This window comes from Camponotus floridanus, unplaced genomic scaffold (assembly GCF_003227725.1).
Source record: "Camponotus floridanus strain SB8 unplaced genomic scaffold, Cflo_v7.5 scaffold97, whole genome shotgun sequence".
Taxonomy (NCBI): domain Eukaryota; kingdom Metazoa; phylum Arthropoda; class Insecta; order Hymenoptera; family Formicidae; genus Camponotus; species Camponotus floridanus.
This window is the reverse complement of record NW_020229868.1, coordinates 98,657-122,071: the sequence shown is the minus strand read 5'-3', so window position 1 is coordinate 122,071 and position 23,415 is coordinate 98,657. Positions and strand designations below refer to the sequence as shown.

The following is a 23,415-nucleotide window of genomic DNA, read 5'->3' as shown; positions in this document are numbered from 1 at the left end:
TTATATTGTTATAATAATTGTTGTTTTCACTCATTTTAATAAAATTACACGCATTATCATTCACAAATTAGAAAGCTAATGACTTAATTATTAAATTATAATAATAACTTAACATACAATATAAATTTGTAAACCTATAGAGATTAATGAATTAGATACATTTTTAATTAAATACAAAAAAAGATTTCTTTTGTCTATGAATAGAGGAAAGTTGAGAAAGAATGTAAATTTCAAAGCTGAATAACGATGATGTAGCAAATGTGTAAAAACACGATGTTATACATCATGTCATTAATGTCACTTAATTTAGCATTAATGCTTTCTTATCGAATCTAAAACGATTTACACAATAAAGATTATTTTTTTACGACATAGTTATATTGACTAGCATACAAATTAATAAAATATTTTATTGAATTTGAATTGACTCTCATATATTTATTAATATAAATATTGAAGCAATCATGTAGAAAATATATTTATATTTCCTTAAAAATAAAGAATATTTCGATATGATTAAAGCTGTTGCCTCATTCAATCATGAATGATAAATATCAATGCAAATAAACGGTAATCGATCATTTATATGCAAGTGCCGTTATTTCCAAAGAATATCATACCATTGACATAGCAAACAAAGCGTTAAGCACGATTCTGGTACATACTAATGACCTTCCTCGGTAGGTAATAAATCGCAGAGTATATATATTATTATTATAATGTGTGTCGCCTTTTCTGTGAGTCACGCGAAGAAGATCCTTTCTAACGGGTGTGTTTCATGACGTTATCATCGATTGAGCATCGCGGGCTATCAGCTAAAACTGTCGATAGACGAAACCAGGTGTGTTCTCCAGGTAGAGCCTTCCTATGCGGCCCCGGAGATCGGCAAGAGACGAAGAGTGGGGAGTTCATATAAGACACCGGGCAAACGCCTCTCCCAGTAAGCAGTCTCGACACGAAAACTCATCAGCCGAGCTTCCTCGGCTCTCACACAACGAGAGAGATATTCTCTCCAGGCATATATCAGGATATTTCGTCTACAAGGAATTGACACATTGCGAGTTAAATCGGTCGCACGTTTCCTCAGAATGTCACAGTACATATTTTCGTTCGTCCTAGTGTTCCTGGCTGCACAGGGTGAGTCTTCTTCTTCTTCTTCTTCTTCTTTTTCTTCTTCTTCTTCTTCTTCTTCGGGTTCTCCTTCATCTCGATTTTTCCTTATCTCACTCCTGAAGTTTATAGAAATTGATTGATTGTACTGACTGTGCAGGATAATGTTTATATTAATTTGACATTAAATATGCAAGCATATATAGTTAATATATTTTTAGAAAAATTTTTATTTAGATATTTTTATTTTTATTTAGATATTTTTCATTTGTGATATTTTCGTTATCCCTTATTAATATTTTTAATGAGTAGTCTTATCACATCAAATTTATTAATATTTAATAAAAATGGAGACTTTAATAGTTTTTTAATGACTACCTGGGTAATATATAATATAAATTAATATAAATATGCAATATAATTTATTAATATTATTTTAATTTTAGATGTGAAATATTATAAGATAATTTTTATAAAAAATGAATTAGTAATTTTTTATACAAATTTTATTGCAAAAACAATATGATAATTAATAATAATAACAATATGTTAATTAATAATAATAATGCACTGATAAATATATTTAGTACCTGTGTGAAATACATATATTTAATTAAATATATGTATTTTTGTTTTTTTTAAAGATAGTGAAAATTTTTTTTAATTCTTTTATAACTAAATTGTTTTTTTATTAGTGGATAGATGTGAGAGAAAGATAATGTTTTATTTTTTCAATAATGTATTAATATTGTTAGTAAAACTTGGATTTTAAAATAATTTAATTATTTGTGCAAAATACATCTGTATCCTTAATTAAACATTTATGTTTTTCCATAAGAGTAATTTTGTAATAATTATCTTCTCTAATTATAAAATATTTATATTAATATATACATAATATAATAAATTTTGACAATATTATTTAACTTTTATATTAAATGCACAAATAATTATATAATTATTTGATAACAATAAATTGATTATATTTAATAATTTATTTTGATAATGAGAGGCTTTCCAAAAATCACAAATTTTTATCAAAAAACATTTATAAAATTTATAATAAGTTATGAATTATAGGTATAAATAAAATTATATTTCCTATTTCGATAATATTAATAAAGTATTCAATTATATTATTTTTCATCAATTAATATATTATTCATCTTATTTCGATTTGAATATTAATAAAAAATATTTAATAATATTATTCAATTGAATTAAATTAAAGAGAAATAGAATTTATCATCTTTGATCTTGATTTGATCTAGCGATCATTCGACTTTCACTTTCGAGATCGGCATGCATGCGGTTATATTTATAAATAATAAGAGTCGTTTGATAAAAAATCGAATCGAATTGAACGAGCGAGGTGCGAGAATGAAAACGGTGAAATTCCTCGCAGCTGTCGTTATTCATAGTGAAACTGAAAAATCGTACGGTTCGTTCTACTTTCCTTCATAAATCTTTGCAATGACTGTGGACATTGTATCAATTAAAGCGATCCTCTCGTGTCCTTTGCGAAATCGACGATGATTCATAAAAGCGATCTATTCAGTTTTGAAATGAATGAATTCATTTTAATGAGACTTCAATAACCAACGATAAACATGGTCGTTTATTTTTTATAATTATTATTTTGTTTTTAGCTATGTTATTATCATCACGCATAAGATTCCATTTAATTATAGTATAAATGTTGTATAATTATTCATTAACTTTTATGGTAGAGAGAAAGTAGAAGAAATTTGAAAATGTACACTTATTCTATGGGAGATAAAATTATATAATTTATTATTAATTTTACAAATTTTTATTATTATTAATTTTATAATTTTTATAATTATAATTTTATAAAAATTATAATAATAAATAAATTACTTTAAAAATATAAAGATTACTATATTCAAGAAATTATATTTTATTATATAAATTAAATTATTCGCGATAGTAAAGGAAACTTTACCTTTCTTGAATTTTGATTAATTTCACACGTTGAAATTACGTAATTAGTGATCTGATAGAGAAGAATAGCATCGTTGAGAGTTGGATAATGAGCTCGATTACAATTTTCGTTGCACAACCCTCGCGACATTCGAGGCGCAGAATCTGTAGTAAACAGTAGATCTTCTGCTCCGTAATTATTACATGCATCTTCGTAAGAACAATAGTGGCCATTCACCGGGTTTCACACATCTCGAGAACTTTCTCTCGTATGTCAGGAGTGAAAATATGAAAGTAGCTCAACCTGCAGTGCACTCTCTCTCTCTCTCTCTCTCTCTCTCTCTCTCTCTCTCTCTCTTTCTGCTTCTCTGTTTCTCTCTGTCCTTCTTTTGATTTCTTACAATCAAATAATTATTCATGGACACTCTTTATAGCAAAATCACGCTACTTATAGGCCTCATTATTCTTTCAAATTTCTAAAGCCTGAATCTTCAAGCATGCAAAAACATGCCAAAGTATCTCATTTTCTACTGAAGAAAAGAAATAGTATCATTTCAATTGATATACATGAATTAGATATTCTTATATCTTCAGTTCTCTCGATACTTTCTCTTCTCAATCAGGTGAAAAAGAAGAATTTTATTAATTTTTTTATAATATTTGATTACGTACATTTAATCTACATTTCCTCATTACGTACAAAGTCATTCGGTTTGTCACATTTCGACAAAACTTACAATATTAGCTGATATTATAAGTATATTTTTTTATGTAATTTTTTTAATATCTTTGTCGATTCGGACGGATTACGGATATTGATGACAGTACTTTTAAATATATAATCGCCGATAACTCAGTTGAGCTTACGCAAGAGATTCTACTTTCTACGGCGACATTTGAAGATATTAATACTTTGAAACCAATCGGTTGTCACCGCGCGTAATATCTTCGCGGAGAAAAGTTTATTCAGTCGTTTATTTGTCTACCTGCTTCCCATATTTGCTTTCGCGACGCGTTTGCCGGCGCCAAAACGCGATGCTAATAACGTTAGTCAGTTCCGGAAGTGGCGGTATAATAGCGAGAAGAACGCCGAATGTTCCGCTCAGCTTAATTTATCGATCAAATGAGAATAAAAAGAATATAAGGAAGAAAAGGGGAAGCAGATCTTAAGCACAAACGCGCTCTTATTGCGCTTTTATCAAAGAACATTGCACTTAGCAAAGTCTGATTTAAGGTGGGGTCTCGCCTCAGGTTCTACCGGGAATTACTCGGGAAGCGTCGAGAAGGCGGGCTTTGCTCATTTATTCATTAAGGGAAAGGAATATGGAAAGGAAGTTGAGACAGAAAGAGAGAGAGAAGAAATTCCTGGAAATAAACTGAATGCAATTTTCATTTAATTTAATGAATTTATACATTCAGTCTGATGACAAGAAGTCTATCTAGAAATTTTTTCTATTTTAATTCTGATAATATGATGCTTATTGATGAAATATTTATCTGAAAAAAATAAATATTAAATGACAATTAATTTCCAAATGATAATTTCCAAATATTTAATGACAATTTTCATAAATAATCCATCGAAAAGGAGATTATTAAGCAAAATCAATGTAATTTAAAAATATCGATTTAAATTCTTCCAAATCACAATTATAATCTTTTATTCTTCGATATAATTTCTTATCCTGAAAAGAAAATCATCCCTTTTAAATTCAAGGGAGAAAATTATAGAGGAATTTTTTCCAAACTGGAATATCTGCACGTAATTTTTAAAAGTCAATGAACTCTTAATCACATTGCTCTTCTTCTCACCGATAAGTCACCGATAAACGGTTATTATTATGATAGAAAATTCCTTCTGTTGAAAAGTCGAATCCTCGTGAATCTTTCGATTTCCTGAATAATTCGTTCGTGTTTTAGTTCGCGGGATTCCTCGCGAAGGAGCAAATCGCAACACCTGTTTTCCTGACGAGAAATAACGGCCTCCAAGCCATTACTGCTCAGACTACTTACTCTTTACGAGGAGTCGTAAAGGAAGGGAAAGTAACCGCGGCGTGTTAACTAAGCGTCTCGCTTGCATAATCCGCTACGACAACGTTCCAGGGATGTCTCCACCTTATTTGCGGCACCGTGATGATGACCGCCCGCGCAAAATCGATTAATCATGCCGGTCTCGGTCGCGAGACTAATCGGATTTATTCTTCTTCGCTCCTCGTGCGCGAGATGCGTCCTTACGGGTGGTCACTGACTCTTATTACTGGCCGTTGACGGCATTTGCATAATTCCTGATAATCGTATCAATGAGTACATCGCAGTCATCATCACTGATTTAATGAGAATTTTATATGTGCATGATATTTATAAAATGATAATGAATACATCACGGTCATCGCTGCTTTGAGTGTTTTAAATATTTTATTTTTTTAATAAATAATGAATGCATTACAGTCATCAATATAATTGATTTATAATGAGAATTTAATGAGAATTTTTTAATGAAAATTTTATATATTGTTTAAATTATCTTGAAGATCGCCAGTAAATAAATAAAAGAGGTAGTTGAAATCGATCAGCACTGGCAATATTTATTGAGTTAAAAAATCATTTTTGTAGTTCACTCGAAAAGGACCAAAACCTATGGTCGAAACGTCGTGATTGTGATTTTTTAACTCAATAAATTTTGCCAGTGCTGATCGATTTCAACTACCTCTTTTTTTTATATATTGTGTAATATATTTAATATATTTAAAATAATAATATTGAGAAATAAAATTTATATATGATATCTCGATAATTTATACAATATTGTGACAATAATATTGTCATAAAATATTAACGTATAAAAATATAGAAAAAAAAGATTTTATGAGACATTTTTTATACATCAATATTTCCAAAACTTAAAATTTTTTAAATTTAAAATTATAAAAAGGCCTCATGTATTTTCCTAAATTAAAAAATATATTTATTTCTAAAAAAAAACATTTAAATTTCTTAAACTCCATTTGAGAAGAAAGATTAAATTTTTAGAATTTTAAAAATCTCAAAAATTTATGAAAAGTTGCGATTTGAAATTTTAAATAGAGAAAATATAATAGGAAAATATCTGTTTAAACACGATTACGTCATCGAATACTATATTTATCTGTCCTAAAAATTATTACAATATTCCCATTGATAATTAAGGCCATAGTTTTACGCAATTCCTGCCGGTGGAAAATCGCAATCTCTAGACGTTCTTTCTCAAGACGGGCGAAGCTCGCTTCCCCACGAGATTATCCGTATCGTGAGATCGATCATGCTTCGCTTTCCTTCCCTTATCCGCTCGGACCAGTTGGCTAACAGCGTGCACTCTTTTCGCCAATAAAGGCCCGTAATATAAAAGCATGTTTATAGTATATAATATACAAGTCATGATCACTGACACATTATAAAGATTGTTATTTGTTTGATAGAAATCTATCCTGGCTATTTTATTTCTACATTTATGCAAATTCAAAAAAATTTTTGTTGACTGAATTTTTGTTGATTCAAAAAAGAGAAGTCTATCTCATAGTATTTCTACATATTTATCATTAACTTTAATATTATTATAATCAAAGATCACAACATATCAACGTAACGTATACAATGATGTATCTTAAGTATCATATGATTTACTTTATATGAGTTACTTTAAGAATGTAATCAAGATTGAAACGAAAATGAAAAATTTGAGACGTGATGTCATTAGAAGTCTCTTGCGAAATGACTTTAAAGATACAATCGTGACTTCTCATCTCGCTTTGAACACCGAGAAATAATGCTTGTCGAAGATTTCGGTCGGTCGCTCTTTGAAGACATTTTATTTTCATCTCAATCTCGATCCACAGATCGAAAAGGGGCGGTTGAGCAAGAGAGTGAGGGCTTTATTCCGTTCTCGGATTAAATCTTTCAAGAATAAACAGGCGGTACAAGCAAGTACTGCTCGAAAAGAGAACAAGAAGGGAAAAAAGAGATAGGATTAACATTCTTGACACATGATCGATCATATTAAGACAATAGGAATTCATACATTGTGTTCAAAGCAAAATGAATAGCAGTCTTTTTTTTATGTATTTGTAATAAATTATTGTAAGCATTTTTATGATAAATATTTTTACACAAAGATAAATTTGAAAAATTTTAAATTTAGATATTATATTTAAATTATATATATATATATATATATATATATATATAAACAAAAAATTAAATTAAATTAAATTAAATTAAATTAAATTAATAAAATAAAATAAAGTAAAATTAAATTAAATTAAAAAAATTAAATTTAAAAAAATTAAAATAAAAGTTGAACTCGAATTTTTCTAATTGAGACGTAAAATAAAAATGACTTTAGATGAATCGGCTAATCGATCGAATCTTTCGTGCATTCACGAAGGTCCAGAAAGGTCCAGAAAGAGCAAAGGGGTGTGGAATAGGACTGCCCCCGAAGGTTGCAAGTCAAGGCTAGGCACTTTCACTCGAGAGCCGTCTTGGGAGCGCGCCTCATGTCGGCTTCCCACCTTATTTTACTATTTGCTTTTCCGACGAACGTGCGCGGGCCGTCGAATCATTAGCGAAACGATCGGACATTATGGTAAACCGGTACCAGTAGTGTATGCATATCTTCGAATTCTCAAACGAAAGTCGAACGATGATTTTATTTGGAACTTTTCTTTTATAAAAATGTAAAATAAAAGAAGATTAATTATTACTTTCTGAAGTCTTCGGAATATTTTTCTTTGAAAAAAAATTACAGGTTGATTAAATAATTTGCACCATTCACGAAAAATAGTGAATCGTTTAAAATGCTTATTTAAGTCATAAAATATTCCTTTTAATCTTCTAAAACAATTTTGCACACATTCCGATATAAAATGAGATCGTTAAACAATGTTGATAAATATCTTTAGAATAACGATATCTCGAACAAGAAAGGGCGACGTCATCGGCGTCTGGTCTCAACTTTCCACTTTCGATGTTTACAACCTTGTGCAAGGAAGTCGCGCATAATTACTAGCTAATCGGTGAAAGAATTTCATGACGTCACACTTGTTAAGAACATTAAACATATTTCCATATGACGCGGAAGAAGATTATGCGTTCTAAGTATTTCGTATTGATTATCCTTGAACAGCGATTTAAATCCACGCGTACAAGGATAGGATCATTTCACGTCATCGTGACTTTCAAATTGATTCGACAGATTTCGATTTATTACAATGTCAAGATTCCGAAATTGCACGCGTGACTAGAATCAATGATACACAAGCATATCCTTGATATTCGCGTCGCCATTCAATGTCCTTCGACAAGAACATGCGCAGGTAAAAATTACAATTTCGATACGTCGATACTCTGATATTTCGTAATCGCAGTTCATTCAAACGCGAACGAGAGGGAAAAATAGTTAACGCGGATTAGGAGAAGTTAATGACGCGATAAATTGCCAGCAAAGCTCGTAATAAACTTCCAGATAATTAGTATTCTAGTTCGATTAGCGTCAAGAAAGCAGAAAAGCAATAGAAGAAATCTTCTTAATAATCGCCTAATCATCGTTCTTAATTAGGTGCTACTTAAGGATACTTATATTTAAGAAAAAGAATAATCTGCTGCGCACAAAAAAATTCAGCGGTCAGGAAGAATTGTCCTAATTTCCCTGAACAATCTTCCTTACCTCCTTATTTATCGTCCCAATCATTCTGGAGGATCCTATCCCAAGAGAAATGAAGGATAACCAGGATAAATGGAAGAATGAGCGTTCACGTTTTCGCGCTTTCAGGCTCTCTGGGCCAGAAGCAGCAGCAGGAAGATCCATGCCAGACCAAGTCGCGGGTGGTGGGCGACATCGAGTATTGCGATCGCTATTGGGAATGTGTGAGCGGTCGGCCAGAATTGTTCGATTGTCCGAACGGTCTCGTGTTCGCTGGCAAGCATCGCGGTGTCACTGAAGGATGCGATTATCCCTGGAGGGCGAACTACTGTGACGGTAAACGCCAAGCTAATCCGCCGATCCCGACCGAGCATTGCGACTGGCTGTACGGTATCTTCGGCCACGAGACCTCCTGCACCAGGTACTGGACCTGCTGGAACGGCACCGCCACCGAACAGCTCTGCATAGGCGGTCTGCTTTACAACGAGAGAGCCAGGTCTTGCGACTGGCCCGAAAACGTCGAGGGATGTCAGAAGCATCGTGAGTACTATCGTCAGATGGCAGTGGATTTTATTAGGGAATTAATCGAGGTTTATTAGAGCTGATCAGAGATCAGCTGAGTCAGAGATTACTTGGGAATTATAAAATTTTGAGAAATTTCGCAAACAGTAATTAATTTTCATTGTCGTCATCGTCACTTTGAGCTCTTGATTGGATTTCTTGTAATCTCTTCTATCCATTCTCGACCGGAATTGACTCCTAGATTCGGCTTGAATTTAACTGAAGCATCTCTGAAGAGATGCGAGAGGTTCATAGTATCTTCGATCTCTCTAAGGTAGATTTAATCCAAGAAACACGGCTTCGATTATTTTCACTTTCGAAAGTGGACGAACAAGACTTGCGTTTCCTCGTGTCTGCTCTTCGATCTCTTCCAAGCGCCAGTACTTGCAGGAAAAAGGGGCGAGGCATTTAATTAGCATTTCAAATGAATTCTCATCACGCCTTTCTTCTCACCTTCAGAATTCCAGATGAAATGTTTATTATTAATTCGCGTCGCGCTAACTCTTTGATCTTTAATGTTACATGTTGCCCGATACATCGATCATATGCGAGATTGTATTTCTTTTTGAAAATTGAAACGTGAGGGAAAATTCTATAATTTTATAATTCTATAATTTTTTTTATTAGACACTGAATATTTTTTACAATATTTTAAAATGAATTTTAAGAGAAAAAAGATTAAAAAAAAGAATTATTTAAAACATTTGCCATGAATTAATTTTAATTTAAATTAATTTAATTAAATTAATTTTAATTAATTTCAATTTAAATTGTATTTTGCACAAACATACAATGTTAAACATTCTCTATATTAAAATGATATTCGATTAATAATTAATTAAAAAATCCGGATATTTTGAAAGTTTCAGAAGTAACGTAACAATAATTTCCTACTTCTTCAAGGAAAAGAAATCCATGAATATAGATGCGTGTTTACCTGCATAATTAAATTTCAGTCCATCCATTAGTGAATCGAATTCGCACGAAAGTTCTCATTCAACTTTCACTCGTTGACTACCTTCTTCAAGAGTTTCTTCAAGAAATCGCTTGATGAGAGTTCGCAATCTCAAAATGCATATGTTTAAAATACTTTATCTCGAATTTTGAGCACAAAATATCATCGGAGCTGGAAATTTTAATATATCTATAAACAACACAATATGTCTTATTATCACGATGATTTACTATGAACCTCTCGAAGGCTAGAGATATGTCTAGTTGAGCTCGTCATAAGAAGTAGCCTGCTTACAGCTCTTTGCAACGACGACGCCAACGGCAACGTGCCCCTCGGCAAGTCGTGCAACCGCTACTGGCAGTGCCAGGGTGGCTACCCTCGGTTACAGCGCTGCCCAGCCATGTTGGTCTTCGACAAGCGGTCGCTGAGGTGCGTGGTGCCGCCAACGGAGGACTGCGACGTTCCTACGACGCCGCCGCCCACCGAGGGCGAATTGTCCGAGGGTCGCAACGAGCAGCAGGAACCCGAGGAGGAGAATCTGCCACCTGGCGTGCCACCTCTGCCGGCAGGCGCGTTGCCGATTCAAGCGCTGCGCGCTCGCGCCCGAAATTAAGACCTTGATCTGAATTATTCGGATCACGTCCAACCACTAGGAAGGACGAAGGAAACCAGAAGATCCCTTGCGACGAGCGAGATCCCGGAGATCGAGCTCGTCGATCGATTGGGGGAACTCGAGAAGTTCTCTCCAGATCTTTCCCTCCCTCCTGTAATTCTATTATTTTAGAATCTATTGGTTGGATCGAATTCGATTTTTAGAGGTCTGCAGATTTTCTTGATGTTGGAGAAGTTTATGTTCCGCGATTCTTTGAGAATATCGAGAAAGTTTTATCCTCTTTTGTAGCAAATAAAAGTTTTAATTTTTTTTTTCGATTTTTCTTTGACATAAAGAATTAATTTTCGATTATTTCGAAGGGTAAATTCGAGCAAAAGTTTGAGTGAAGTAACTATTATAATTATGTTTCAATTCTTTTCACAATTCTCTCTTTTTATGAAGAAGAAAACAATTATTTTGCAATCAAAATATGTGTACTTGAATTAATTAATTAAATCATTATTAATTTGAAATAAATGATTAATTTGAGGTAAATGAAATAACTTAAAAAGAATTTTCGAGAAATCGAATAAAATTTAGCTGTTTAAGTTTATTGTGAAAGTTTTCGAAAATATGTAAGTTAATTGAAATATAAGTTAATTAAATGAAAACTGATCTTAAAAATTCCAAAGGACATATATAATTGTCTTGAGGATCATATATACATATTTTATGAGAAATAATAAAATATGCATAAATATGCAGGAAACAATATTAAACTTGATAAGTACTATCATAGAACATCTAAAGACCAAGATTCGTCGATATCGATCGATCCATGTTTTTGACCGATCAAAAACTCTCCCAAGAACAGAGAGATTCGTATTATTATTAATAACCATATTAATAGTAACGTTTAATATTCGTATTAATAATAACGTTAATTAAGAATATTGTTTTTTCGTCCCAGAATCGTTCACTATTTGCATTCTGTCACATTGGTCGAAATGTAAATATCTTTTCCTCACTCTTCCCCCTCTCGCTTTCACTCTCGCGTAATCGTAAGACTTGTATCATTTACATATAGATTGATTGGAATAAAGTATACGTTGTATATTTTTTATACGCATGTTCAGATTTTATTCAACAAGTTGCCTGGCTGTACATTGTTCTATTTATCATAAATACACATATCATATATGTCTTACATATTGTATTATTTACTATATGTACTACATATCGTATTTGTCCTCTTTTACACTTTACGTGCAATTAATCTTCTTTATATATAAATGTTTATTATTAATAATAATACATTTTACTAATTATTATTAATAATAATACATTTCTTATCATCTATCGCTCAAAGATAAAATTTAGCAGAAATTTTTATTTTTTATCTCACCTTGTTAGTTTTTTAAATATTTTTTTCTGATTTTGTTGTGTATAAAAATAGATCTAATTAATAAATAATGTTTCATGATTTATGTTTTTATAATCTTTTTATATAATTAAATTTTTTTTTTCTTATTTTTAATCAATTCCGAAAAATCAATCTTGTTCTATAATAATTCAATTTTTTGCAATTAATAATAATTAAATAATTTGTTAATTAATTAGTTTTGCAATAGAATTTCTATTTTGTACACATTTCAATTTTGAATATAAAAGTCTCGAGTTAATATTATATTCCATTATACGATTTTATCATGATAATTTTTAATTTTTAATTTACCATTAAATGTATGGTTTTTTGTTATGGTTTTCGTTTGTCGCTTTTCGTTGTTTGCTGATTTAAGATGCCAAGTGATTATCAGGAACGTTTTATTCTCAAACACTGTTAGCACTGAAAAGAGAAAAAATATACTTTAAAAAATTAAGATATTTTTCTAGATTTTTTTACATTCCTTTTAATAATTAAATTATGTTTAGCAATATTTCGATTTTAATAAATATTTAAATTTTTATCAGAAATTTTCTTAAGAAAATCGACCGGTAATATTCAAATTAAAAATCGAAACAAATCAAGATCTTGTTTTTAAAAATGCAAAATGTACAAACCAGTGAGGAACATCATCTGGATCCAGGCAGGTTAGGCTCACCGAATCGAATAGTTTTCCATCTCCGCAAGTGAGAAGTCGCGGATGACCATCTACACAGGTGATCAACCTGCCGCAATCACCTGGTACAGGGAATCTTAAAATTGCAAAAAAAGATTTTTATGTTTCGCAAAAATAAATAAATATAAAACGTCTTAATTTCTAATCATGTATGTATACATGTATGTATACATTCAATTAATAAAAAAGATACTTATTCTTGCATTAAAAAGATTATAATTAAATATATTTGCAATTCTAAATTTAGAAAGTAATAGTAGAAAATTAAAGGAAAAAAATATTCTTGCTTTTTCTATTTTAAACAAAACACTCGCCTATAAAAAGGACATTCCATTGAATCTATTAAATAAATCTATTAAATAAAAATATAAACATAAAAATAAAAATAAAAAATAAGGAAAATTAATAAAATAAAAATATAAAATATATAGCAATGTATGGCACTTTATCGAATTGAAACGATTATCACTCGATTCCTGTTTAATCGCGAGAAAAATCTAATATCCTTCAGAATACATCTAATTACTATTGTTAATTATCGTATAAAACTTGTCATATTTGACAAAAAACTTGAATATTTGAATCAAACACGCATCGGCCTTTTTTCAAGTACGATCTTCTTTCTCTCTCTCTTCTTTTAGTCTCTTTCCTTTTCTCCCAGTCCTTTTGGAAGGCGACCGGTTTTTAAATTGAGGTACGCATAAACGCGAACGGTCTGACATTTAACGGCTTTGACTCCTTTTACTCTTACAATCTTTCGGTGACGCGCAGTATTTCCTTCCTACGAATCTTCCTCATATTAAAGTAAAGAAAAAGGTAAAGATCGAGATAAAGAATTTTACAATATCCTCGTAGTAAAATATTGCACGTATAAAACATGTAAATGGAAATTTATAGGATTCATTCGTTGAAATCTGATATATCTATTAATCTGATATATCTATTCTATTTACAAACGTTTAGAAGGAAAAAAATACTTGCTCGGAGCGCAACGATCTCTAATCGCCGGTTTCATCTCCGATTCTCATTATGTATTTCTCGTAAGTGTATTTTGTATAATTAAATTATAATTAAATTTTAATACATTACCTCGGATAAGGCCAGAACTTGGCAGCGGGGCTGTTGGGGGGCAGCTTATGCGGGCACTTAAAGCCTACTATAGCCTCGGGGTTGCAGAAGGGGATGAGCTCGTCGGGCCAGACGCACGTGTGAGTCTTGGCGTTGTAGACCAGACCCGGGTCGCAGTGGGCCTGATGCGGCTCGCCGTAGATGCACTTGATGTAACTGGTGCTGCAGCTATCGCTACCCGGGTACATTCCGAACTGATATTCGCAACCAGGACTGCCAATAGGCGTGTCTGCAAAAAAGATCATTTCTATCGAAAGTTGCAAGTTGAATTTGAAAATAAATGTATTTTGTCCTAGAAAAAGAAAGTTTCTCTTTATTAGAATAATAAAAGTCAAGATTTTAAATTTTCTTTAGTTTAGAATCATTTCTAACGTGTTAAATAACTTCATTATTTTGTTTTATTTATATTATAGATAATAAATTAATTCTTGCCTTTCTTTTATATACATGACGTACAGCAAAATATTTATATACAATTTATTGGTGGTTTTTTCATAAAATAAAATACGAGAGTTTAAAATATATAAAATTGAAAATTGAAAAGTTGCGCAATTACATTGAAATGTTGAACTGATTGAGAGATAAGCAATTTAAAAAGATTTGCTCAAGAGCGAAATTATGATGATTGACGTTAACGTGACCCACTAAACCACCTCCAAAATCGTTCATTTTGCGTGATTTTTACTTTCACAACAATGATTTTCTCGTACGAGTAATGCGTGATTTTTACTTTAATATGTGATAAATTATATGATTTGAAAAATTAATGATATAAAAAAATAATAATTATAACAGAAATTATATGTATCAATTTTTTCAAAATATTTTTTATTTAGTATTATTATTAACATTTTTCATCATTATTTTTATCTCAAATGAAGGAGAATTTAAGAATTATTAATAAATAACGAATCGAGAATGCGTGATACTTACAGTCGACCTTGCGATTACCGCAATCGACAGCCCAATTATAATTGCAGTGATTGTGAATATTGCCATGTCCATCAAACAGAAGTCCGTTTTCGCAATATTCGTAGCTTAAGGTACCATTTGTGCACAGGAAAAAGGCTCCGCAGTCCTCAGGATGAGCATAAGCATGAATCCCGTAAGGATCAGGACATGATGGGGCATTGAATAAAGTGACGCCCTGAGCTGCAAAATAAAAAAAATGTTTTTGCGTAATAAAAAAAGACAAATGATTTTCAATTAATAGTAAACTTTCACTTTTTTAAATAATAATTTGGATAATATTAATATTCTTTTGATTGATATCAATATTTTTATATTATATATCGTGTTATATTATATAACAAATTATTTATTTCATATATATATATATATATATATATATATATATATATATAATGCTATAATAAATTATATCATATTTTATTATTATATAATATAAAATATGAAATAAATAATTTGTTATAACTCATATTATTTTCAATATTAATTATCAAACTGTGAATGTTTATGCAAATACATATTTTAATAGCAAACAACTGCATATATTTTATTATAACATGCAAATAGAATATAATCAATAAATGTAGCAAAGTATAAAATTATAACAAGATTTAAAAAGAAATAACATTGGTTTGTTCCATGAGTGATGACAAAATTTGTGTCGACGAAAGACGAGATTTCGTCGGTCAAGTTTGATTTGTTCGAACTGTTTGGTTTTCGACTTGGAAAAACTCGATTCGCATGACAGCCTCCAAACTTTTTTTTATAAATACGCGTTGAAGTGAGACGAAGTATAACAAGTACCATGCTTTCTGCATACTTAGAAATGCAAAAGAGATATTGCAACAGGAAGAGTAAACTTTAGCCACGTAGAAACGATTTACGAGAAATTCAAAGTTTTCCAAGTGCGGGCAATACATAAAAATTGCCAGAATAATGATAATTTATATTAAAAAATGGATTGCCAAAAATCTGATAAACTAATATCTGATGCTCAAGATACCAAATATTTCTAAAAAAATTCACCCTTTTTCCAAACAAAAAGAATTAATAAAACATTATCCTACTCCGCGAATAAAGCGATAAATTTAAATTACAGTCTCATATTTCTCGTCGATCACATTGCCCTTAATATCCGCCATTATGTCACACGCGCGGATCTTAACATATGGTGTCTCGGCGGTGAAAGCTTCGCGGGTCGTGGGTGATGTCGCAATCCTTGAGAATCAATGAGAAAGAAATCGTTCACGCCTGTAGAGAGGCAGTCTTCGATGCACAGGGGAAGAAGAGGAGCGCATCTCGTGGCGGAGATGTGCGTGGCATCAGGACGTAAGGTGCGTGGGACGAGGTGAAGGTGAACCTTCGCCTTCGGATGCTGGTGGTGGACTTACCACGTGCCAGGATCGCCAGGAGCAACGGCACCGTCACGCTCCTCGGATAGCTCATCTTCTTCCGGCAAACTCGTCGGCTTGACTGTCTCTGACTACTGATGTTGGCGATTGGTGCGCACTTTAGGCGTCGGTCTCCGTATGTCTCGGAGACGGTGTATCGTCTCCCTTCACTCCCTTCACCGCGACTTCGCCGAACCCCACCAGGATGTCCCCCCTGTCATGTCCCTGACTTGCCTACGTGTCTGTCGACGGCATCGTGCTTAACGAATTGTCTGGGAATTACAGGGAATTGCATTCTTCGGTAGCAACATCTTTTGAAATCGATAAATTATGAAAATTATTACTCGGGGGAAAGAAATTTTTTAAAATATATAGGATTTGTTTATTTGAATTTTATTCGCGAGCAAATTTTGCAAGAATATTAGGAGTGCGAGAGGAAAATTTATCGCATCGTTTATTTTTAAAATGTGTCATAAAATTAATTTTATTCTCCTTTCAGTTTAATAGAATCTGAATTTAAAGCAAATGTGCAACTCGAATAAAAATCGAGAAAATATAATTTAATTCTAATATATGTATATATATACAATAATTAATTAATTCTACTATAATTATAATAGACACTCTATAATTTTCCTAGAAAAAAAACCTATGTTTAAAAAGCTAAACATTCTCTTCTATATCTTGCGTAAGGACGATTGTACAAAGAAATGAAGACTATTTCTTTAGCTTCAGAAAGATGCTTCGAGAGAGGCTCGTTTCAGAGTCTATCAGTCCTCTAATCTCTCGCGATTATCGTGATTCATCGTACATGAATAAATGATGTTGATGTCGAAGCGCAATTCTTTTGCAATTTGCACCTCTCGAAATGCCTAAGGATGCAAATCTCGAACGCGTATGATCTGCAACAATTATATTGCACAAGTGCGCTTATTATTTTTCCGCATACTTAATATCGCGTAACACTTCAGCATTCCCAGTGAAGAGAATGGCTGTGCAAGTAGAATGATTATCTTTCGACGCGCTTCGCATCAACTGCGCAATTCAAGGAATCACACGTTTATGCAATTATAACAGATGTACTTGAAAGATATTACTCGATTAATGATTAAGGATTCTGCTAATTAATAAACTATAATCACAATGAAGCTTTTATTTCGGCCTCAATAATTGTCATTAATAATATTACATAATTATAATTATCATTAATAATATTTCAATAAAAATAATTGTCATATTTATAAATAAAAATATTTTATTAAATATTATTAGATATTATATTATTAAATAAATATATTTTTATTATAGTTTACAGAAATTATTATAATTAAAAAATAGAAAAAAAAATATCTTTAAATTTTTTCAAATTTCTTTTGAACACACGACACTTTAAAAAACACAAATTCTGTATCAAAAAAAAGTTTCTCGCATAATAATTTAGCGAGGATATGTTGCACTTAACGTTTAATGTCGCGTTTAAAGATACAATTTTCTTGTAACCCATGATATCGTTGGTTGTAGAGTGTAATATACACTCTCTTCTAAGTGCACTGTAACACGTGTCATCGTCTAAGCAAAACGTGTATGCAGAGCAGGCAGAGGCGTTATATATTATTATCGTGGTGCGAACACGTGATTTCCTGTGAACACCGAGGTATGTTAGCGAGGCCCTCGGGGTCTTAACTGGCCTTACGCAAGACCCATCACACTGGTCCCAGAGAGGAGGGACCAGATAGTGAAAGCAGTCGAGGCGAACCAGACAGATCGGTAGATCGATCAGACATTCAGAGCGAACACGTTATATTGATAGTTAATAATTTCAGTGACAATTAGAGACTTTCTATTAACAAATTATTCAAAATATAGTAGCAGCAAACATGCTGGAAGAGTAGCAGCATGTACTTCATCTTATTTTAAGTATAATATATGATATCTTGCTTTATTCCATTAATTTAAAATATCTTAAAAAAGAAAAAAATATTTTGTTTTAATTAAGTTCTGTTTTATTTAGTTTCTCATATTTTATGAAAATACTATAGAAAGTATGAGTAGTTTGAGATTTATTTCAAATGGGTTTATTGCTCCACGAACTAAGAACAAATTATTAGTTGAGGAATATCTTGTCGAGCGCATCGTGGATTACGTAAAGAGAAAGGTTGCTATCAGGCGGATAAGAAGAGAGGAGAAATTGTCTGCTAGCTAGGAAAACCGTGGCATGTTGTCTTATTATATACCGCCGAATCGCGAAATATTGCAATTTGTCCTGTATTTTGGCATTTAAAGATATATTCGTTAATAAAATATAAGGAGAATTAAAGAAATATATTATCAAAGCAGCTAAAAGAGTATAATAATATCAGATGTCATAACTTGAGATGTAATGCAACTTTACAACGAATGGGTTAACTAATTCTGACGCTGACATTTGATTCACCGAAGTGAAATCCGGTCGAAATGTATTCAAAGAGATGCGATTTCGCGAACGCATTTCGCGATGCATTCTGGAACATTGTGGGGTGAGGAGATTTTTGACGTCCAATCTCTCATGTCAGAGAGAAAGTCACGTTCATTGTAACACGCGATAAATATTAATGATTTAAGCTATACGATACAAACGTAGAATAATATATAAGATGCATTTTATTATGAAAAACTTAATTCAATCTGTCTAATAAGTGCATTTGAATTTTTTGGTTGATTATTTAAATAAAATATTTCTTGTCGCTTCTCTTTTAATTTTAACAATTCTAAAAATATATAATATTTTTCAATCATTAATTTGTAATATTTTTGATAATATTTTGATTAATTTTCTTTATTTTACATATCTTTTTCATATATTTTATATTATTTAAATAATTTAATATACTTATTAAATAAATAAATTGAATAATTATTATATTCACTACAAAATATATTAAAATATTTTAAACTTTTAAATATTTTATTACAAAATTCGAATAATTTTTTAAAATATTTTTTTTAGGATTTTTTTAGGATTTAAAATAAATAATATAATCATCACGTTGGCATTCATTGTCATGATCGATTGTTTTACCTTCCTATTTTATATAATTTTTTATATTTGTGAAACTTTAGATATAGATTTCATATTTTTAAATATATTTTTAATTTTATTTTTTTACATAATTTTGGTAAAATTAAATAGGAAAAAATAATCAATAAAAAATTAATTAAAATTATTGTCAAATTCTTGTTAGCACAATATAATTTCCAAATTTATTAAGAAATATATAAGTCAATTTCGGTAGCATCTTGTGTACAAAACACATAAATATAATTGAAATGTAATTCATATAATATTATATAAATAAAATTGATATTATCTAGAACATCGCAATCAGGATAGAAGTAATGAGAAAAAAACTTAAAATATATTTTCGATTAAAACATAATAAATAATCTGGTTTCTTGAGTTATTTAATTGCGGAATTGCAAGTTTATGTGTGTGCGTCTTTTTACAATAAAATTCTACTTGGCGCACATGTATTTGTTAATTACATAAAATTGGACCGGTTCAAAAGCGAAGGGTTTATCTAACACAAGTTTGCGATATTTTCTTTTCGTCTACGTTTTCTTTTCGTGGGTTAGCGACCGACGATTACAAAGTTGTAATGTATATAAGTATATACGTACGGATTTTCCAAAGGTAAATTCGTTTACGTAAAAGGAGAAAGGGGGTAGTATATGTCGCGGACAGAGGACGAAAGCACGTTCGCTCTCGCGGAGACCACGTGGCGACTTTTACGTAATCGTGCATATCACACGCATTTATTGTCCATTTAAAAGGATGATCGTTACACATGTAGCTGCAATTAATTATGACGCCATCTCTCGTTCAGTTCTTCCGCTTGTAATAATCCTCGCTGAAATGTTGAATTGCATTTCATTATAAAAGATAATTCAGTATTCTTTTCGAAATCGAAAGAGATGGAAATTAAAATTATAAAATTAATTCTTTTTCTAAAAATAAATAATGATTGAAAAGAATTAGTGAGTTTATAGTTAATAAAAAATATAATAAATTCTTATAAGAATATAATTTAATTAAATAATTGAATAAATAAGAAGAGAGATCGATTTTTTATAAATTTTTTATAAAATTTAATATAAGAATTTATTATATTTTTTGTAATATATAATATTATAATATTATATTTTTATAATTTATTATAATTTTTAAAAATTTTTTATAAATTTTTCAGAGCATTTATTATTCCTGGAACACTAATGGAAGAGAAATATATTTAAAAAAATTTAACATCGTCATTCTTTGTATTTTAGATTTCTTTAATTTTTCATTAAAAATTTCTAATATTTTTTAAATTATTTTCCTAAAATTAGAGTTTTTAAATTTTACATTTATTTAATTTTTTTCAAATTGTTTATTTTTTAATGAATTGTATATCTACATATTTTTTAATGAATTGTATATCTACATAATTTTTTTGTTTGACACACATAAGATAAACTCATATAAGCAATGTTTGTCATAATCGTGCAAAAAAGTGTTCCAAGATTAAAATCGAGAATCAAGAAAGAGGAGAGGGCAATTAAAAAAAAAAAGAAAAAAAGGAGAAAAAAAGAAAGGTACACTTACCATCCTTGCACGTTTTCCGGATCGGTGCACCTGAAGATCTCCTCGTTATACACAGTGCCGGGTTCGCATTGACCCTTCTGCGGCACCACACCATTCTTGCAGATGTAGAATTTGGCGCAATCCTCGGGATGTGGATACGTGGGATGCGGCAGAATCCTGCCAGACGGTCCGGCGACGTCGCCGTCCGGACAGACGAAACCGTCATCCAGGACGTCGCGTTTCACGTTCTCGCACAAGCGAGTGGCGTCTACCGGCCAGACACAGCTTGACATTTTGGACTCATAGATCAGACCGGGTGGGCAGGGTACTGTCTGCGCTACTCCATCGATGCAGTTAACGAAGCGATCGCACGAGGTCGGATCCTCGTGGCTGAAGATGCCGTTTGCGCGTGGACAGTCCTTGCTAGGATGCGGTTCCTCTATAATAATTATTATGTAATATATATTAATTATATAATATATATTAATACAAATAATATATATATTAATATATATATAATATATATTAATATATTAAATATCCCATATAATAATGATATAATTTATTTATATCGTCATTATTTATATCAATTATAATTATAACATGGACTTTGATTCGTCATAAAAATAGAGTCTATAATATACGCGTTAATTATATTAATATTAATTTTTGCATCGAATGTAACATGATTAAAGTTTCACCGCATTCAAGGAAGAATGTGATTGTTCGTTCATCGAAAAACCGGTTCACACTAGTTCTATTTTCGTGACACTATCGAATCGACCATTCTTTTGTTCTTTGTTGAATTGCAAAAGTGCATAGATAAAAGAAAGTAAGATTAAATATAATTTTACATATTTTTTGCATCATATATTAGTCGGAAAAAATTTTTCTGTCGAATATAAATTGGCTTAAAAAGGTCTCAATAATATTAATAAAAATGTATATCTGTTTTTTTTTTCAAATGTGGACATTTTTTACGCACGCATTTGACTTGATAATCTAGGAAAAATCTTATTTTATTATTAATTTCTTCACCTGAAAAGAAATTCTTAATAAGATCAAATTTCAATGCAATAAGAAGAGTTATAATAATTGTAATTAATTTAATTACAATAATAAAGATCTAATAAATTCAGAGAATGATTTGAAACTTACGTAAAAGTGTACGATCGCCGCAAGGCACGTTCGCCGGTATATCGCAGAGTTCTTTCTTAGGATTATCATCCCTGAAGACGAGTCCGTCCTTGCAAAGTTTTTCCTCGGGTTGATTGTCCACGCAAGAGTAATAAAGATCGCACTGTTCCGGATCGGCAAAGAAGCCCTTGGGCTCCGGACATCGGAATTGTGCCCAGCTCAAGGTCACCAGGGTCAGAAATGGCAGAAAATGGCGAAAAAGCACGCGCTTTTCCATCTTTGATATCCTGAAGGGAGGCGAAATCCCAAAGTTTTTCGAGTCGGTGTCTTAAAGTTCCCGAGGAGACTCTTTCTTCTCCTTTTCCTCTTCTTCTTCGGTCCTTTTGTTCTCTTCTTCAACTACGTCGGCAGCAGTGCGTCGCGACGTTGGCAAAATGTGACTGCCAGGCCCGAAACCGGGTCCTATTTCGCTCGCTCGTAGCCTCGCCACCACCTTAGCGGGTCTTTGTTGCTGCATATTTTCCGATTCTCCCTTCTCCCGACTTTGCCCCCCTTTTTGTCGAAAGTTCTCTCATTCTCTCTCTTGATCGAATCGCAGCCATCTTTCTCCCGATGCGAATGCATTCTAATGGATGCACGGACGCAAGTTTTACTGCATTGCACTATTCTCGATGCAAAAGAGATATATAGATTTCAGGTACACTTCCGCGTGCTACGATAACTCGTTGTTGCTGCTGCTCCTACCTAGCTTGAAACTCGTATTGCAAATGCGACTGCAGTCAGATTTATGACTTGGGTGTCTAATCAATTCTAGATCGAATCGATATATATATTTCTGAAAGCGGAACGAGAGAAATTTTTTTTATGAATTCATTGAAACAATTATTTGTTTATTTAAGTCAGTGAAGCACGATTACGCGCTAATTAATTATCAATCTGAAATTATCCTTTTGCATTTTGCAGGAAGCAAAATGAAAGAAATGATAATTTCATGTATTATAGAAGCAGATATCTGATTATTTCTTCATGTTAACGCATCTCAATTATGCCCCAATTAATCACTTTCATTAGCAAAACTCGAGAAATAGTATCTTATAAATTACAAAAATAATTAAAATACATATGTGATACGAAATTATGTTATTTAATTTTGCAAATCAAGTATTAAAGTGCGCTCTCTCTTTATTGTAACGCTATTTTATATTATTTACGTTAGTGTTATGTTGTTTAAAAT

The 23,415-nt window shown here is 31.5% G+C and overlaps 3 protein-coding genes across 3 annotated transcripts; 1 reads left to right on the top strand and 2 right to left on the bottom strand.

The window, feature by feature from the left end:
* Nucleotides 1-752: 752 nt before the first annotated feature.
* Nucleotides 753-11,265, top strand: LOC105259151 (protein obstructor-E). Its single transcript, XM_011270902.3, has 3 exons — nt 753-1,137; nt 8,858-9,268; nt 10,541-11,265. The coding sequence occupies exons 1-3, from the start codon at nt 1,089-1,091 to the stop codon at nt 10,855-10,857; spliced, it is 777 nt and encodes a 258-aa protein (XP_011269204.1). The 5' UTR covers nt 753-1,088; the 3' UTR covers nt 10,858-11,265.
* A 1,218-nt stretch (nt 11,266-12,483) lies between these two features.
* On the bottom strand, nt 12,484-16,643 carry LOC105259152 (protein obstructor-E). Its single transcript, XM_011270903.3, has 5 exons — nt 16,445-16,643; nt 15,018-15,236; nt 14,046-14,313; nt 12,898-13,032; nt 12,484-12,682 (listed from the first exon to the last, which is right to left on the bottom strand). Exons 1-5 carry the CDS (start codon nt 16,497-16,499, stop codon nt 12,667-12,669), a joined length of 693 nt encoding a protein of 230 aa, XP_011269205.1. The 5' UTR covers nt 16,500-16,643; the 3' UTR covers nt 12,484-12,666.
* Nucleotides 16,644-20,207: 3,564 nt separating this feature from the next.
* On the bottom strand, nt 20,208-22,642 carry LOC105259153 (protein obstructor-E-like). The gene is made up of 3 exons (XM_011270904.3): nt 22,203-22,642; nt 21,066-21,483; nt 20,208-20,331 (listed from the first exon to the last, which is right to left on the bottom strand). The coding sequence occupies exons 1-3, from the start codon at nt 22,456-22,458 to the stop codon at nt 20,304-20,306; spliced, it is 702 nt and encodes a 233-aa protein (XP_011269206.2). The 5' UTR covers nt 22,459-22,642; the 3' UTR covers nt 20,208-20,303.
* Between the last annotated feature and the right edge of the window lie 773 nt (nt 22,643-23,415).

What these genes read in the sequence shown, in the direction of transcription:
- LOC105259151 (XM_011270902.3), top strand. Translation starts at nt 1,089, where the DNA reads ATGTCACAGTACATATTTTCGTTCGTCCTAGTGTTCCTGGCTGCACAG. An exon ending in AGTGTTCCTGGCTGCACAGG is followed by an intron (nt 1,138 to 8,857) that starts GTGAGTCTTCTT and finishes TCGCGCTTTCAG; the next exon opens with GCTCTCTGGGCCAGAAGCAG. An exon ending in CGAGGGATGTCAGAAGCATC is followed by an intron (nt 9,269 to 10,540) that starts GTGAGTACTATC and finishes GCCTGCTTACAG; the next exon opens with CTCTTTGCAACGACGACGCC.
- LOC105259152 (XM_011270903.3), bottom strand. Translation starts at nt 16,499, where the DNA reads ATGAGCTATCCGAGGAGCGTGACGGTGCCGTTGCTCCTGGCGATCCTG. An exon ending in CCTGGCGATCCTGGCACGTG is followed by an intron (nt 15,237 to 16,444) that starts GTAAGTCCACCA and finishes TTTATTTTGCAG; the next exon opens with CTCAGGGCGTCACTTTATTC. An exon ending in AAGTTCTGGCCTTATCCGAG is followed by an intron (nt 13,033 to 14,045) that starts GTAATGTATTAA and finishes TGCAATTTTAAG; the next exon opens with ATTCCCTGTACCAGGTGATT.
- LOC105259153 (XM_011270904.3), bottom strand. Translation starts at nt 22,458, where the DNA reads ATGGAAAAGCGCGTGCTTTTTCGCCATTTTCTGCCATTTCTGACCCTG. An exon ending in CGGCGATCGTACACTTTTAC is followed by an intron (nt 21,484 to 22,202) that starts GTAAGTTTCAAA and finishes TAATTATTATAG; the next exon opens with AGGAACCGCATCCTAGCAAG. An exon ending in CCGGAAAACGTGCAAGGATG is followed by an intron (nt 20,332 to 21,065) that starts GTAAGTGTACCT and finishes TCAACATTTCAG; the next exon opens with CGAGGATTATTACAAGCGGA.